At 38.2% G+C, this 15,183-nt stretch overlaps 1 protein-coding gene across 1 annotated transcript in view; it reads left to right on the top strand.

Moving 5' to 3' along the window:
• The first annotated feature begins 767 nt into the window (after positions 1–767).
• The window catches only part of CNTLN (centlein), a 216,945-nt gene continuing 202,529 nt past the window's right edge, over positions 768–15,183 (top strand). The window contains exon 1 of the mRNA XM_081940175.1: positions 768–1,093. Coding sequence (XP_081796301.1) covers positions 989–1,093 — 105 coding nt within the window. The 5' untranslated portion in view covers positions 768–988. The remainder of the gene's footprint in view (positions 1,094–15,183) is intronic.

Below are 15,183 nucleotides of genomic sequence, written 5' to 3' on the forward strand. Positions count from 1 at the left end.
GCCATCACTCTGCTAAACAAATAATTCCCTAATTCCTATCACCCATCTCCTCCCACTTATGACTGTAGGAGTCAGCACTGCAACTTTGCTGCTTGTATCGTTACGAATTATATTGACATTGTTTCCTGATTGCTTATTTGTACCCTGTGACTATCATTAAGTGTTATACCTTATGATTCTTGACGAATGTATCTTTTCATGTCTTTTTTTGTACACTGAGAGCACCAAAGACAAATTCCTTGTGTGTTCAATCACACTTGGCCAATAAAGAATTCTATTCTATTCTATAGGGCCAGAGCTCTGGGAGACCTAATGTCAAATAAGAATACATGCAGAATTGCGTCCTGATGAATACATTTCAATACAACTCAAGTCGCCGAAGTTGTGGAAGCAACATGCCAACTCATGGTTTTGCTTAGGCAACGATAGTTTGCTGCATTAACAGACGTTTGGTTCAGACGAGACTAATCCGATGAGAAAGGCGGGATTCGCGAGCAATTGACCTCCAAAACGACAATTCCCCGAAACGCAAGCGCGTCCGAAAGTAAAAGCGGCGGAATAGTCGAGCGGGAAAGCTTTGCGCATGCTCTATAAAGATACTTTAAAAACACACCCCACCATCTTCTTTTTGACTTCCGCCTTTTGCCGCTCACTCGTTTAAACCGACAACCTGACATTGCGTCCTTTTTTCTGTGGTTCATAGCGCCACCCGCATGTTCTTACTCGAATTTTTTTTTAGAAGGAGGACGTTGGGGTGGGTATTAGAGGAAGAAGAAGGCGGTGCCTCGGGGAAAGCTTTTGTTTCATTGGTTTTCGGGAGCGTTTGTATTCCTCTTATGGCGCCTAAGTCGGGCGGTCTGCAAAGATTTGTTTTTCCTCCCTGTTGTTAGTTACCTCAGTTGCTTTCGTTCACGGTTCCCACAGAAAGTCAGTAAACACGCACGTGAAAAGTGGTCTTTAGGGTCTCCAAGCGCGGTCCAAATTAAGCATGGCTTCTTCCAAACGCAAGGATCCGGCTTCTGCGGCAGCGTCCCGGATCTTTGTGCTGGAGGAAGAAGTCAGGAGCCTGACAGAGCAGCTGAACCAGTGCCAGGTTGGTACCGAGGAGGGGGAAGGATTGAGACACCGCCGAGAGGAGGACCAGAGACTTGGGTGCTCACGGCTCTCGGGGACAATGAGGCAGAAAGGGGAGATGTTCATAAGCTTGACTTCCAGTTATGAAATCCCAGATAAATACTAAAGCGCTTCCCTGTTAGGTTTCTGGGTGTCTGTCAGTGCCTCATCTTGTGGCTTCAACTTCCTAGGCTCCTTAGTATATCAATATTACATTATTTAATATATTAATATTACTAATAATATATAGTATATTAACATCCCTATTCTGGAGCGGGGAACTGCTTGCTTTGACAGGTTTAGCGTTGAGGGCTGTTATAGTTGTCCCCCCCAGGCACCACAACGGTGAACCCCACAAAAGAATCGCATTTCTTTTAGGTTGCTCAAGCAAGCAAGACAAGCTCCAAGAGAGCCATCCCTGACATAGAGCCAGCCAGGCTCTGAAGGGAGAAAACCCCGTTGCTTCATGTGGTAATAATTCTTCTGGATTTTCACTTTGTCCATGATGCTGCTCAGAGTCACTTTTTGTCACTTTTTGCTGTACCAAATTAATACATGAAATTAAAAAAGAACAAGCAGTTTACAGAAGGTTAATAACATAGAATTCTTTATTGGCCAAGTGGGATTGGACACACAAGGAATTGGTCTTTGGTGCATATGCTCTCAGTGTACATAAAGAGAAATAAAATAGAATACATTCATCAACAATCATAAGATACAACACTTAGTGATAGTCATAGGTTACTAATAAGCAATCAAATTATACTAGAAAACAAATGAAACAATATAAATTTTAAAGATACAAGCAACTTGGTTATAGTCATAAGTGGAAAGAGATAGGTACTAGGAGGGAAGAGAAGAATAATAGTCATACAGTCTTAGATTCTAGCTGCTCTATGAAGATAGGATTAGATTTAAACAAAATTAAGGAAATAGGTAAATAGAAGTTCCATGGCCTTGACCTGCATAAGAATCCAACCTAGAGACTTCTACTAGCAATTACAAAATTTTGCTTCATATTTTCAAATATTGACTTTAGTGAGGAAGTCAATACATAAAGAACAAATAATTTCACAGCTAAATTGAACCATTTAGCTTGTCATTTAATCTACTGGTTCTGGTTTGCCCTCTGGCTTTAAACGATAGAATCATTCCTGTCCCTTAGATATTTGAAGATTACTATGATAGCTCATCAGTCAACTTTTTGAAAGCTTTTTGAAAGGGGTCCTTTAGCTTGTCTTCATATGGCCTGGTTCCTAGATCGCTGACCATCTTGATAGGCCTTCTCTGAATTCATTCCACCTTGTATGTATGCTTTTGAACTGTGGTGCTCAGCGTTAGGCATAATTCTCCAAATAGGAGGAAATTATGCCCCCCTTTAAGTGTCTGCCAGCAAACCTGGTTGCTTAGCTCTGCCAGATAGAAAGACAAATTCCAAAAGTATGTACACATTCTCACAATAAGCAGGGAAATGATACAATTCTAATTGGTACTTTCTAGCTTAGATACAATAGATTTCACTTGAAGAAAAAAATTTAAAGGTGTATTTAGGTTGGCACCATTGAGGTTTGGCAAACACAAATAAACGAGTTCAATTCATATTTATTTATTCCATCAGTGCTCCTCCTTTCCTTTCAAATATGATATACAATTGACAATAACTAATATACAGTGAGTTTGAATAATGAATTAAAATTAATGTTGGAATTCATTAACAGGATAAAAGCTTGACAAAAAAAAGCTCTTCTAAAGGCAAAGAGAAATAGTGACTAATGCAACTCCTCAGGGAGTGGATTCCACAGCTTAGAGGCTACCTCTAAGATTCTAAATAATTGATACAAGGGCATTACCTGCACATGATAATGGTGATATTGTATCATACCTGTGTGAACAGGATAATTTTAAATTAGCAAATATACCTCAGAATAACTATTAGGAACATTTATATCTTATTTTTATATTGCCCCTTTTCCCAAGAAATTCAAAGAAGTGCATTTGGTATCTTTCTTTCTTGCTCATTTTAGAATCCCATGAGCCAGATTTTAGTAGAATAACGAGTTGATTGGCTCAAATTTCATCAAGGGACTGTCATGTTGAAATTTCAAAACAATTAGGAGTAGGTTACATTCAGGGGTGGGCTTCAAACATTTCAGCAACAGGTTCTCTGCCCAATTGCTGGGTGGGTGTGGCCATAGTGGGCTTAGTTGGCCTCCTGCACCATGGCGGGGGAGGGTCACTTTCGCCTTCTCTAGGCTCTGGTGACTTTCCTCGAGCCTCTGAGACGGCAAAAACTGCCTCCCCCAGGCTCCGGAGGCCAGAAAATTTTGGCTGTCTGCTATTTGGTTGTCTGGTAGTACAAAGTTATAAAATGTACTCTGCTGAATCTAGACAAAAACCTATTTATGTAATATTATGTCAGTGATCAGACTGATGCAATTGTTCTTTGTTAAGTATATATATACAGACACAAACACACATTTTTATTTATATTCCACCTATATTTGTATAAATAACTCAAGGTGGAAAACATATAAAGATATAGAAATGTATTGATATAGAGATATCGATATAACTAAAATATAGTTTAACGCCTGGGTTAAAAATGGCAAAAAGACAAACATATTTTTGAATTTGGAGATTCTAAGCCCAAAAGTCAATAATACATCATATCTGATTTTTTTTTAAATTCAAGTTATCAGAACTTTCACTGATTTTGTAAATGTATTTTTACCTGTTCTAATTTGCTACCAATTACATTGATTTGAAATTTTAGTACTATGAAATAGTTTTGTTTACCTAACAAAATTGATATTGATTATATACCAAAATTATTTTTATTTTAAATAAATATTTCTGATGCAACACTTTTATCTTGCCAGCACCAGGCAGTATTAATGATACTTATTTTAGTCTGTTTCCTAATCAACTCTAAATTTAACACCTAACTTTCCATTTTCAGTAACATTTTTAGTATGCACAATCAATTTAATCTATATTTTAATATTTAATACAATTTTGCATCTATTCATGTTCAATATTAGTCAGATAGTTTGGTGAGAACCTTTTGAAAAGATTTATTTATTATTACGAATATTTCCTGTCATCTGCAAACCTATTTGTCTCCTGACTCCAGATCATTTATGAATATGTTAAATCACACCAGTACCAATATAGATCCTTGGGGGATCCCCTGTTTTACATGAATTTATCTGGGACAGATGTTAGACTGACTGGTCTATAATTATGTGGATCCCTCTGGATCTCTTTTGTTAAAAAAAATAAAAAACGATGCTGCATTGGCTACCTTCCAGTCCTTTGCTAGGAAGATTTATTTTAATGATAAGTTGCATATTTTTATTAAGAGATCAGCAATTTCATATACTGTATGAGTATTTTAGGAAAACAGTTGAACGCTATCCAGATCTCATGATTAAATTTATAATTTAATTATAAAACCATATCCTTTATCTCTTCATTGTAATATAGTTTATCAGAGGTTCTTCCATAAGATACTATTTTGAGGCTGATAATATTTTCCAGTATTACCTGGAAAATACTGATGCAAATAATTCAGTGCCAAATTGTGAATACAGCCACAGACACCATTCACTCACAAATGTTTTAAATAGGCTCCATCCTCGTGTAAGTTAAATTGGTTGTTCATGACAAACTGACAGTAGAAAATTCTTCCATATTTGAAAAAAAGAAATATGTATGGAATTGGTCCTTTTTCCTCACAAACATATTAGCACATGACTATGTAGGAAACCATTATTTAGTTTTCGCTTAATACCTGTTACGTTTTAAAGTGTACTGTCTGTCTCATTGGTGTGGTGTAAGAAGAAACACAGAAAAGCGACATAAGATTCTTGGCCAGAAAAGTAGCGAACATTATGACTAGGAATTATTAATATCACACTAGTATATGAGCACTAGTATGGGGAAAAAACTGGAATAAACAAATACTGGATGAAACAAAGTTGGACTACATAGTAACATTTTAAAAGATCACATTCTTTTGATCTTAATTAAATTTTAAGTCCTAAAAGTAGTTATTTGATAGTCTTAATTGCTCTTTAAGTAAATATAGTTGGAACAGTCCTAAAGCTATCCTGTTTGTATTTATGGCTGTACATCATTTTTTTCCTACCTATGGTACACCGGAATTCATTTAAATCCCCAAAAGCAAAACCATAAAGGCAGACTAGAAACAAAAAATAAAATAAACAAGAAAATGGTAAGAGAACACCTGTCTGATCTTGACAAATATAAATCATTGGGACCTGACAGATTACATCCCAGAGTTCTGAAGGAGCTGGCAAATGTTATCTCAGAACCACTGTACCATATCTTTCAAAAATCAGAGCCAGAAAGGTTGGGAACTGCTGGTCTACATAATCAATCAATCAATCAATCAATCAATCAGAATAGAGCTGGATTGGACCTTGGAAGTCTTCTAATCCAACCGCCTGCTCAAGCAGGAGACCCTGCACCATTTCAGACAAGTTGGCTGTCCAGTCTTTTCTTAAAATACTCCAGTGATGGAGCACCCATAGCTTCTGAAGGCAAGCCGTTCCACTGGTTAGGAAATTTCTTAGTTCAAAGTTGTTTCTCTTCTTAGTTAGCTTTCATCTATTGGTTCTTGCCTTGCTTTCTGGTGTTTTGCAAAATAGGTTGACCCCTCTCTTTATGGCATCTCTCAAATATTGGAAGACTACTATCATGTCACCCCTAGCCCTTCTTTTCAACAGACTAGACATACACAATTCCTGCAACTATTCTTCATATGCTTTAGTCTCCAGCACCCAGTCATCTTTGTTGCTTTCTCTGCACTCAACATATTTTTTATATTGTGGTAACCAAAATTGGATGCAATACTCCAAGCATGGTCTTACCAAGGCATTATAAAGTGGTACTAAGGCTTCACATGATCTTGATTCTATCCCTCTGTTAATGCAGCCTAGGATTCATTGGCTTTTTTGAGGGCTGCAGCACACTGCTAGCTCATATTTAAGTGATTGTCCATTAGGACTCCAAGATCTCCCACACAGTTACTGGTATTAAGCCAAGTTTTAGCTAATCTGTACCTGTACAGATAGTTTTTTCTTGCCTAAGTAAAACTTACTTTTATCTATGTTGAATTTCATTTTTTTAGATAGGGCACTGTGTTCAAGACTGTCAAGATCCTTCTGGATCTTGAGCCTATCTTCTGAGGTATTGGCTATACCTACCAGCTTGGTGTCATCTGCAAATTTGATGAGTTTCCCTTCTATTTTCTCATCTAAATCTTTTATGAAGATATTGAAGAGTACTGAGACTAAGACAGAACCTTGTGGTACCCCATTGCTTACTTCCCCTCATTTCCCTACACTGAAAATGTAGTACCATTAATGACTACATGTTGAGTGTGGTTTGTCAGCCAGTTACTAATCCATCTGGTGGTGATGCTATATATTCCATGTTTTTCTACCTTACCAAGATGTAGGGTGTGGTCTGCTTTGTCAAATGCGAAGTATACTAGATAATCCAAAAGATTTAAGATTTATGCTGTCTTCCATATTTAATAATATCTAATAATATACATAATAATATATAAAGAGGCACTCAGGTTTACAGAATTAATTTCTCTTTACAGAACATTCAGGGGATAGACACAATTTAACATTTCTGCATTGATATTATCAGTGGATTGGTAGATTTATTTTTTGAGCTAGGCTTCCTGTTTAGCAAGGGTAGACAATTCACGGCATCAAGCCTCCACCAAACACCAAATACTATTTTGTATAAGACTTTGTTTAGTTCTAATACACTCAAAACAATCTTCCAACTACAAGTAGATGGCCCAGAATTTGATGTTTGATACATTGATGACATCACCATGCTTCTATCTTACCAATGTGACTGATCAAAACAAGCAATTATAAACAGTAAGCCTCCAGCAGCCAAACTTTTGTACATCCACATTGCATAGCACAGTACTTTTTAATTCCTTCCATACAAATGATTAACAAAATCTCAGTCAAGTAGTCTGCCAATTTCTTCATTCACTTGATTCAGTCTACTCATTCTGAGTACATTTTACTTCTGCACAAAGTTGAGCCTGCCAAGTTTTTCACTCATATAATTTAATCTACATATTCAGACACAGTTTAACATAGTGTATTCTGCTTTTCAGTGCCAACTCAGAGCAGAGTAAAATGTAAAAGCATGAACCCTTTAATAGACTATTTTCTCCCTTTCCTCTCCTCTCATTCTCCATCTTAGGGTTTTCTAGTCTTTAACACTCCATAATTGCAATTGGAGGCTTTAAATGGTACAAATCAAATACAAAGAAGAGCAACCTCAGTGCAGTGATAGTATAGCTTTATAGTATATACATATAATTGTGTTTATGGACACTGAATTGAAATTTGAAGCAAGTTGTTGCATTTTTATGTAACTGTTATTTGCAACAGAAAAATACTTGCAATATTTTTCTTCATTTTTTTCCCCATGATTAAAATATATTTTTCTCTTTTGGAAAAATATATACTATATATATGAGTTTTTAATAGTTTTACAATTCTACAGCTTAAGTTAAAATATACTTATTTAGAATAAGGGACCCCATTAGCTCATTGGTTAAAGAACTGTTCTCCAGTTGTCAGCTGGAGAACTGACAGCCTGTGTTTAAGACCTGAACACCACGCAACAATGTGAGCTCCTGTTACTTTCCCCAGTTCCTGCCCACCAAGGAATTTCAAAGCATACAAATACAAGTAGATAAATAGGTACCAATGTAGTGGGAAGGTAACCGTGTTCCATGCACCTTTCAGAGGTGGGTTGCTCCTGGTTTGGCCTGGATTGGCCGAACCACTAGTAGTGGTGGCAGCATACTCTGCACACCCACCCGGACGCTTCTGCGCATGTGTGGGAGCGCGCCTGAACCAGTAGTAAAAAAATTGGAAACCCACCACTGGCACTTTTGGTGTATAGTCATGCTGGCTACATAACCATAGAAGGGTCTTCAGACAATACAGTCCCTCTCTGTTAGGAAGCAGAAATGAATAGAGCCCCTTATTATAAATAAGTATATTTTAACTTTAGCTGTAGAACTATAAAACTATTAAAATTCTTTAGGGAAAACCTTTACTTCTACTTTATTTATAATACTTATTTCTTTTTATCTTTTTCATTTTATTTTTGTTTGTTTCATCTTAGATTTTTGAGTATTTCAAATAAAGATGATCCAGCTATTTGTGTGAATATTATTATATTTATGTATTATAGTCATATTATATGCGGAAGCGGAAAAGTGCAAGAGTGACAGGTATAATAGCCTCCTCTAAAAATACCTTGTCTGTTTTAGATCCAAATAGCAACTTATCCCTATTTTTTTAAAAAAAATTAGTTAGGATTAATTGTAATTAATTGTAATTTAAAACTTACATTCAAAGAAATAAATACTATTTTTTTAAAAAAGCTGTTTCCTCATCCACATTGCTATTAACAAGGTTGTTAGGAAATTTCAGTTCAATATACTTAACTGATACTATCACTTATTTTGCATCTATGGTTTCATTGATTCTACACGAATTCATTGATTCTACAATTTAGCCTTACAAACAGTAAGGAGGAAAGTTAGGTTGAGAAGCCAATGGATTTGTTTTTATTAGTTGTCCTTAAAATCTGAATTGGATAGCTTTAAAATAATGGTTGATTTTGAGGGTTTTTTTTGTTATAAAGTAATGCCCTTGAGATCAATTCAACTTAGCAGTGATTATTTTACTGAGGCCCCAATATAGACCTTTGCCTCCTAAAATTGAATGTGAAATTATTATTCTACATTGCAATGAATTACAGAATGGATATCAAAAAAATATGTACTTAGCCAGACTGACTCTTAAAGAGAAAGTGCCAAGAATACTTGGCAGTGCTCTTTTTTTCATGGGATTTTGTAGACACAATTATCTTTAAAGTAGCTTTAAAATATAAAGTCAGATGGGAACCATGAAAATACTGAATCATATTAAAGAATTAAATAGAGCTAGTCCTTGACTTACGACCACAATTGAGTCCCAATTGTGTCTGTTGCTAAACAAGACACTTAAGTGAATTTTGCTCTATTTTATGACCTTTCTTACCAGAGTTAAGTAAATCACTGCTGTTGCTAAGTTAGTATCACAGTTGTTAAGTGAATCCATCTTCTCCACTGACTTTGCTTGTCAGGTTGCAAAATGTGATCATATGACTCCAGGACACTGAAACCGTCATAAATAGGAACCTGTTGCCAAACATCTGAATTTTGATCACATGATCATGGAAACGTTGCTATGGTGAAAGTGTGAAAATGGTCATAGATAATTTTTTCAGTGCTGTTGTGACTTTGAACAATCATTAAATGAAAGGTTGTAAGTGGAAGACTACCTGTGCCAAGATTTTCATCAGATTTTTTGTCTATTAAAATACACTCCTGAATCCTGGCCCATTTATAGAAGTCCCTGGATTTTGTTGATAGGAATCTATAAGAATATGTTTTTATGTTTTTACTAGTCCTTATGTTTGCTTTTTATATTTTATTTGTGTATGCTAGTTCTGTGATATACTATAGATATCACTTAAGCATATTACATCACTTAAGTGGATATAAGTGAGTAGAATTATGTTGATTTATATTTTTGGAATTTGTTATAACAGCATGATCAAAATAGAGGTAGAATTCTAATACAGGCGTGTTTTTTACAAAACAAATTAATTTGATTTTTAAATAAATTCAGTATGCTATTATAAATCCCATCTGAAAGTTTTATACTGCACACATACTTGTGTGCGTGTGTACCCGCAAACACAGATTGCATTGTTAGCAAATACATATATGTCTTTATTAGATGTACCGATTTGCTATATTTTGAAAAAATCAAGATACTTTATTTTTGCCACTTAAAGAACTAGGAAACTACAGTATTTTAAAAAACTCTTAACAGAGCCATAAAAATTACATGCTCACCTTGAAAATAGAAAAGGATTTGGAGGGAAAAGCCCAAAAATATATTTAGAACATAAGCAATCTCATAATGTGATTGCGGGAATTAATCATAGCAATTAATTTATTAGTTTGTATAATTAATTCACCATAGGGTAACATTTGATTTTGAATTTGTTATAGAACTGAATCTTCACCATTCTTTGCAAACTTTGTTCAGAATTATTACCTAAGGGCAAAAATAGTACAGTAGTCCTTGACTTATGACAAAAAATTGAGTCTAAAATTTATGTTGCTAAGTGAGACATTTGTTAAGTGAGTTTTGTCCTATTTTATTATCTTTCTTGCCACAGTTGGCAAGCACTGTGGTTGTTGAGGGAGGGAGGGGCTAGCATTTATGCTTTCCCCCCCTCAGGATCAAGTAATGCTTGATTAAGGCTGTGGTTGGACATGGTACTTACCAGAGTCCTATTACTTTTGGGGGGGAGGGGAATAAATGCTGCAAAATAGTTTGATCCATGTTACAAACGTGTTGGTGGAATTGACAATTTCTGAGATTTTCTTTAGGCTTGGGTAATGAGTTGGATTTTTCTGTTTTTTTAAATCTGTGTTACATCCATTCCAGAGTTTATATTCTTGTATTTCCCACTTTAAACTGGATGCAAACCACACTGTTGGTTTTAGCAATTGTTCTATCAGATTGAAAGGGAATCTTCAAGCCACAAAACATTGTGTGGAGGTTGCATGAAATTGGAGATACGTTTTATTTAAATGTTAATTTATGGCTCTTCCCTGTTTTCCATAATATCTTGTCTTTGGCACTACAGTGAGGAAACTGAAATTCAGTTTTTAATAATCTAGGATTGCTATACCTAAACCTGGAAATGGCTCAGGTCATTGATTTTTTTTTAATGGATTAATAAAAGAAGGTAAATTTTATGAATATGACTTTTCCAAATACTATGTGAATAAATATAATCATAGATTTAAGTTCGGACATACTACTAAATACACAGTTTCAAAATAAAATATCATAGTTCAGACATACTACTAAATACACAGTTTCAAAATAAAATATCATCGTTACAAAGAAGAATACATAAATGAAGTGCCGTTATATAACATTTTAAGTAAAGCAGTTCAATTCAGTATCATGTAATTGATATATAATCTGCATCATACATTGTTTAATTATAGTTTAAAAATGCTAGTTCAGATGTATTTTTCCAGTTTAACATTTTTATTGGGTTATAAAATATGATACAAAATATGGAAGTAAATAGAAAAACATGGGGAGGAAGAGGGGGAAGAGAGGGAGGGAGGATAAGAAAAGAAAAAGAAACATTGACTTCCGATTTCTCTATTGCAGTAAAATAAGGCATTAACATCAAATCACGACTTTTCGTTTTTTCATAATAATATGAACAAGTCATTTCTATAAAGATCTATCAATCTAATCGGTAAAACCCAAAATCAAAGTTTCGTTCTTTTCCACTTCAAACACAAAGTTCAGAAGTGGTCTCCATGTGGAAATAAAAGTACTTACATTCTTTTCTTTAATCAAAATAGTCAATTCTCCTGTGTGCTGCTTGGAGAGTCCAAGCCTGGGTTAAATTAGTCTGGTTGCCTGAGGTAATCTCTTTCCTTAACCACGCCTCCTTAATGCCAGTTTTTTTCCTCAGTCTGGCCCGTTAAGGACTATTTTTGTGAGCTCCAGCTTCTACTTTTAATATAGGCTTGGACTCTCATTTCTCAGCAGTTTTTCTGTGTTCCTTTTCATTGTTATTGTCTAGCTTTTTGGTTTTTCCTGTTTATTTCCTGATTTCTATGAATTTTAATTTGTCTCTCTCTTCAGACTTTCAATTGAGGTAGGAGCGGATGTGGGGGGTGCTCCACCTACTGTGCCACTTGCAGATGGTGGCAGAGATCCTCCTAGGGATCATTATCTCCCTGAGGAGCAGCGGAGCACTCGGCGGCTGCCGGGAGCTGTCAGTGGTTAGTTTTCTGGACTCTTTGATTGCCGCCAAGCCACAGACATTTTTGGCTGCTGTTGAAAGTTGTGGCCACCATTTTCTCCTTGTCCACCCCCACACCAGAGCGGTGGCCATTTTGAAGGCTTATTTTTCATGCTCTTTCGAAGCTTGCCTTCCTGCTCGTCCGGCTCCGCACAGACAACAGACTCAAACTCAACCCCTCCAAGACTGAGTGGCTGTGGCTACCGGCACCCCGGTTCAGCCAGCTAACTCCATCGCTGGCCATAGGGGGTGAACAACTCCCCCCTGTGGAGCGGGCGCGCAATTTGGGCGTCCTCCTAGATGCCCGGCTGTCTATGGATGACCATGTGGCAGCCGTGGCAAGGGGGGCGTTCCACCAGGTTCGCCTGGTGCGTCAATTGCGCCCCCTACTGGACCGGGATGCCCTACGCACGGTCACTCATGCGCTGGTGACGTCTCGCCTGGACTACTGCAATGCCCTCTACATGGGGCTTCCCTTGGGACGCATCCGAAGACTACAGCTAGTCCAGAACGCAGCCGCGCGGGTGATTATGGGGAGCTCAAGATACTCCCACGTGACACCTCTCCTGCGCGAGCTGCACTGGCTGCCTGTGGTTTTTCGGGTGCGTTTCAAGGTATTGATTACCATCTTTAAAGCGCTCCATGGCACAGGACCCAGTTACCTGCGGGATCGTATCCTCCCGCACACATCCCTACGACCAATCCGCTCTCACAGGGAGGGACTACTACTGGTGCCGTCCACTAGGCAGTGCCAGCGGGCGACGCCTAGGGGTAGGACCTTCTCTGTGATGGGCCCAACCCTCTGGAATGACCTCCCCCCCGATATTAGAACTGCCACTGACTTCCGTTCCTTCCGTCAAAAATTAAAGACTCACCTGTTTCGATTAGCTGGCCTGGCACATTCTTAGTTTTTACCTCCCGGTGGATATATTTTAATGGGTAATTTTGGGTAATATTTTAACTCCTAGGTTATTAGAGCTCTTAATGTACTATATTTATTATTCTATATACAGTCTTGCAACCTCCTCCACCTACGTATTTAATTATTTAACTGTTTTATGTATGTATTTTATAACGCATTTTAGTGACTGTACACCGCCCCGAGTCCCTTTCGGGAGAGGGGGCGGTCTATAAATACGAATAATAAATAAAATAAAAAAAATAAAGATCGCCGCCAAGTGGCCAGCTGACAGTTTTTGGGGCTCCGGCAGGGTTACTGCCACTCACCTTTTCATTGTCGGGCAACGATGGTGTCTTTGGCTGCCTTACTGTCATACACCGGCACAGAGACGGGTTTATTTCATTTTTGCCCCTGTCTGAGTGATCTACCAGGCAGCGCAACCTCCCTGATTCATGATCCCTTGGGCTCTTCTTCCCTAAATTGAAGGCTCCAGCTGTAGCGAGAGGCCTCCGCAGTGACCATCACCTGCTGATTGACATCTTTGGCAGCTTCGTCTCCTTGTGAACAGCTTGAGATGGCTGAAGCCTCTGATTGGCAGATCTGGAGCAGCCAGGCCCATCTACCTGCTATCACGGTAGACCAGGTCCCTCCCAAGTCCCTAGTCAGGCCAAGGCCAAGGCCACAAGCAAAGGCAAGAAGGCAGGGCGGCAAGAAAGGGCAGTCATCCCTACCAGTCATCCACGGCTGCAAATGGGGATGCAGAATGTCAGCAACGGGCCCTCAAAAAGCAATTCGGCTCCTGCGTCTGCCACCTCCAGTCCAAGCATGTAGCAAACGAAAATTACTTCATTGTTACAACAAGAAGGGTCTGGAGAGAGCCCAAAAGAGCTATCTGTTTCCCAAATGTTTCAAGACATTATGAGGGGTCAAAATGAGTTGAAAAAAGAGGTGACAGATCTCAAAGATGAACTCAGAGATGTTAAACATCATATTTCAGAAAATAGAATTGTGGTGGTGGAGGAGGGAGCGGCTGGACTGGGGGAGGAGGTTAAGGCAATCCGGAAGGGAAATGTAGACCTGGAAAACTTCATGGCAAAAATAGAATTTGAAAAAATGTCCTTTTTTCTCAGATTCCAGAACCTACCAGAGGCAGAAAATGAAGACCTTAAGGATATTATGGGTACAATTTTAGCAGAATACATTAAGAGAGACAAGGAACAGCTGTGGTGAGATATGGATCTGGTTTACAGGATTAATTCAGCATATGCTAGAAGCCATAATGTTCCAAGGGAGGTACATGTTAAATTTCTCAGGAGGACCACAAGGGATGAGGTGCTTGGGGCCCAAAGGGAGGGATCACTAAAATATAAAGATGAAGAAATCACCATTCTTAAGCAAATCCCGAAAAAGATAAGAGAAAGAAGGAGGAAGTATTCCTCCTTATCAAATAAATTATACAATAAAGGAGTTTGGTTTAGATGGTTATTGCCAGAGGGAATGTTGATCTTTTGGGAGGGAAATAGAATTAGAATTAATACAGTGCAAGAGGCTGAAGCCTTCATTAAAAAACATTTCTCTCTTCTAGAGGACGAACACAGGGAAGGTAGTGAAAAGGGTAGCAAGGTACAAGATATGAAGGGGGGGCTGTGGCTCCACCTGGGGACAGGGAGGAAGGAGCAATATTGAAAAGGCTCAGGTCACAAAAATAAAGGTATTTGAAATATTTGATTTCTACCACTAGTGTGGGAGTTGCCAAAATTTTCTATGTACCCCTTTACCTTTTCCCATAAATGTTTAAAAACCAAAAAAATTCTTTTTTTTAAAAAAAGCAATTTGAGAAGGCCCAGTGCCAGGCAAGGAAGGCCAACCCACAGGCCACTGCATGGGTTGAGTCAGTCCTTCCCCCCTCCCATTGAGGACCCCCTGCGGGTCATTGAGGAGGAGGTAGAGTTTCAGGATTTGTCTCCTGACATTTCCCTGGTGGATCCCGGTTCCCCTGCGCCTTCCTCTGCACGCCATCCTTCTCTGGAATCTTCTGTGGTCAGTGAGGTCTCTTCTTGGAAGGACCCAGAGCAGGAGCAGCAGGAGCTTTTGGAGGACGAAGACCTTCCTCCAGATGCCCCTAACTTCTTCAGGCTCTTCAAGCCTACTCTGTTTAAATCCATCTTGCACAAGGCAAAGGCCATTACCCA

The sequence above is a fragment of the Natrix helvetica genome (genome assembly GCF_964273705.1).
Source record: "Natrix helvetica genome assembly, chromosome: 2".
NCBI classification, from domain to species: Eukaryota; Metazoa; Chordata; class Lepidosauria; order Squamata; family Natricidae; genus Natrix; species Natrix helvetica.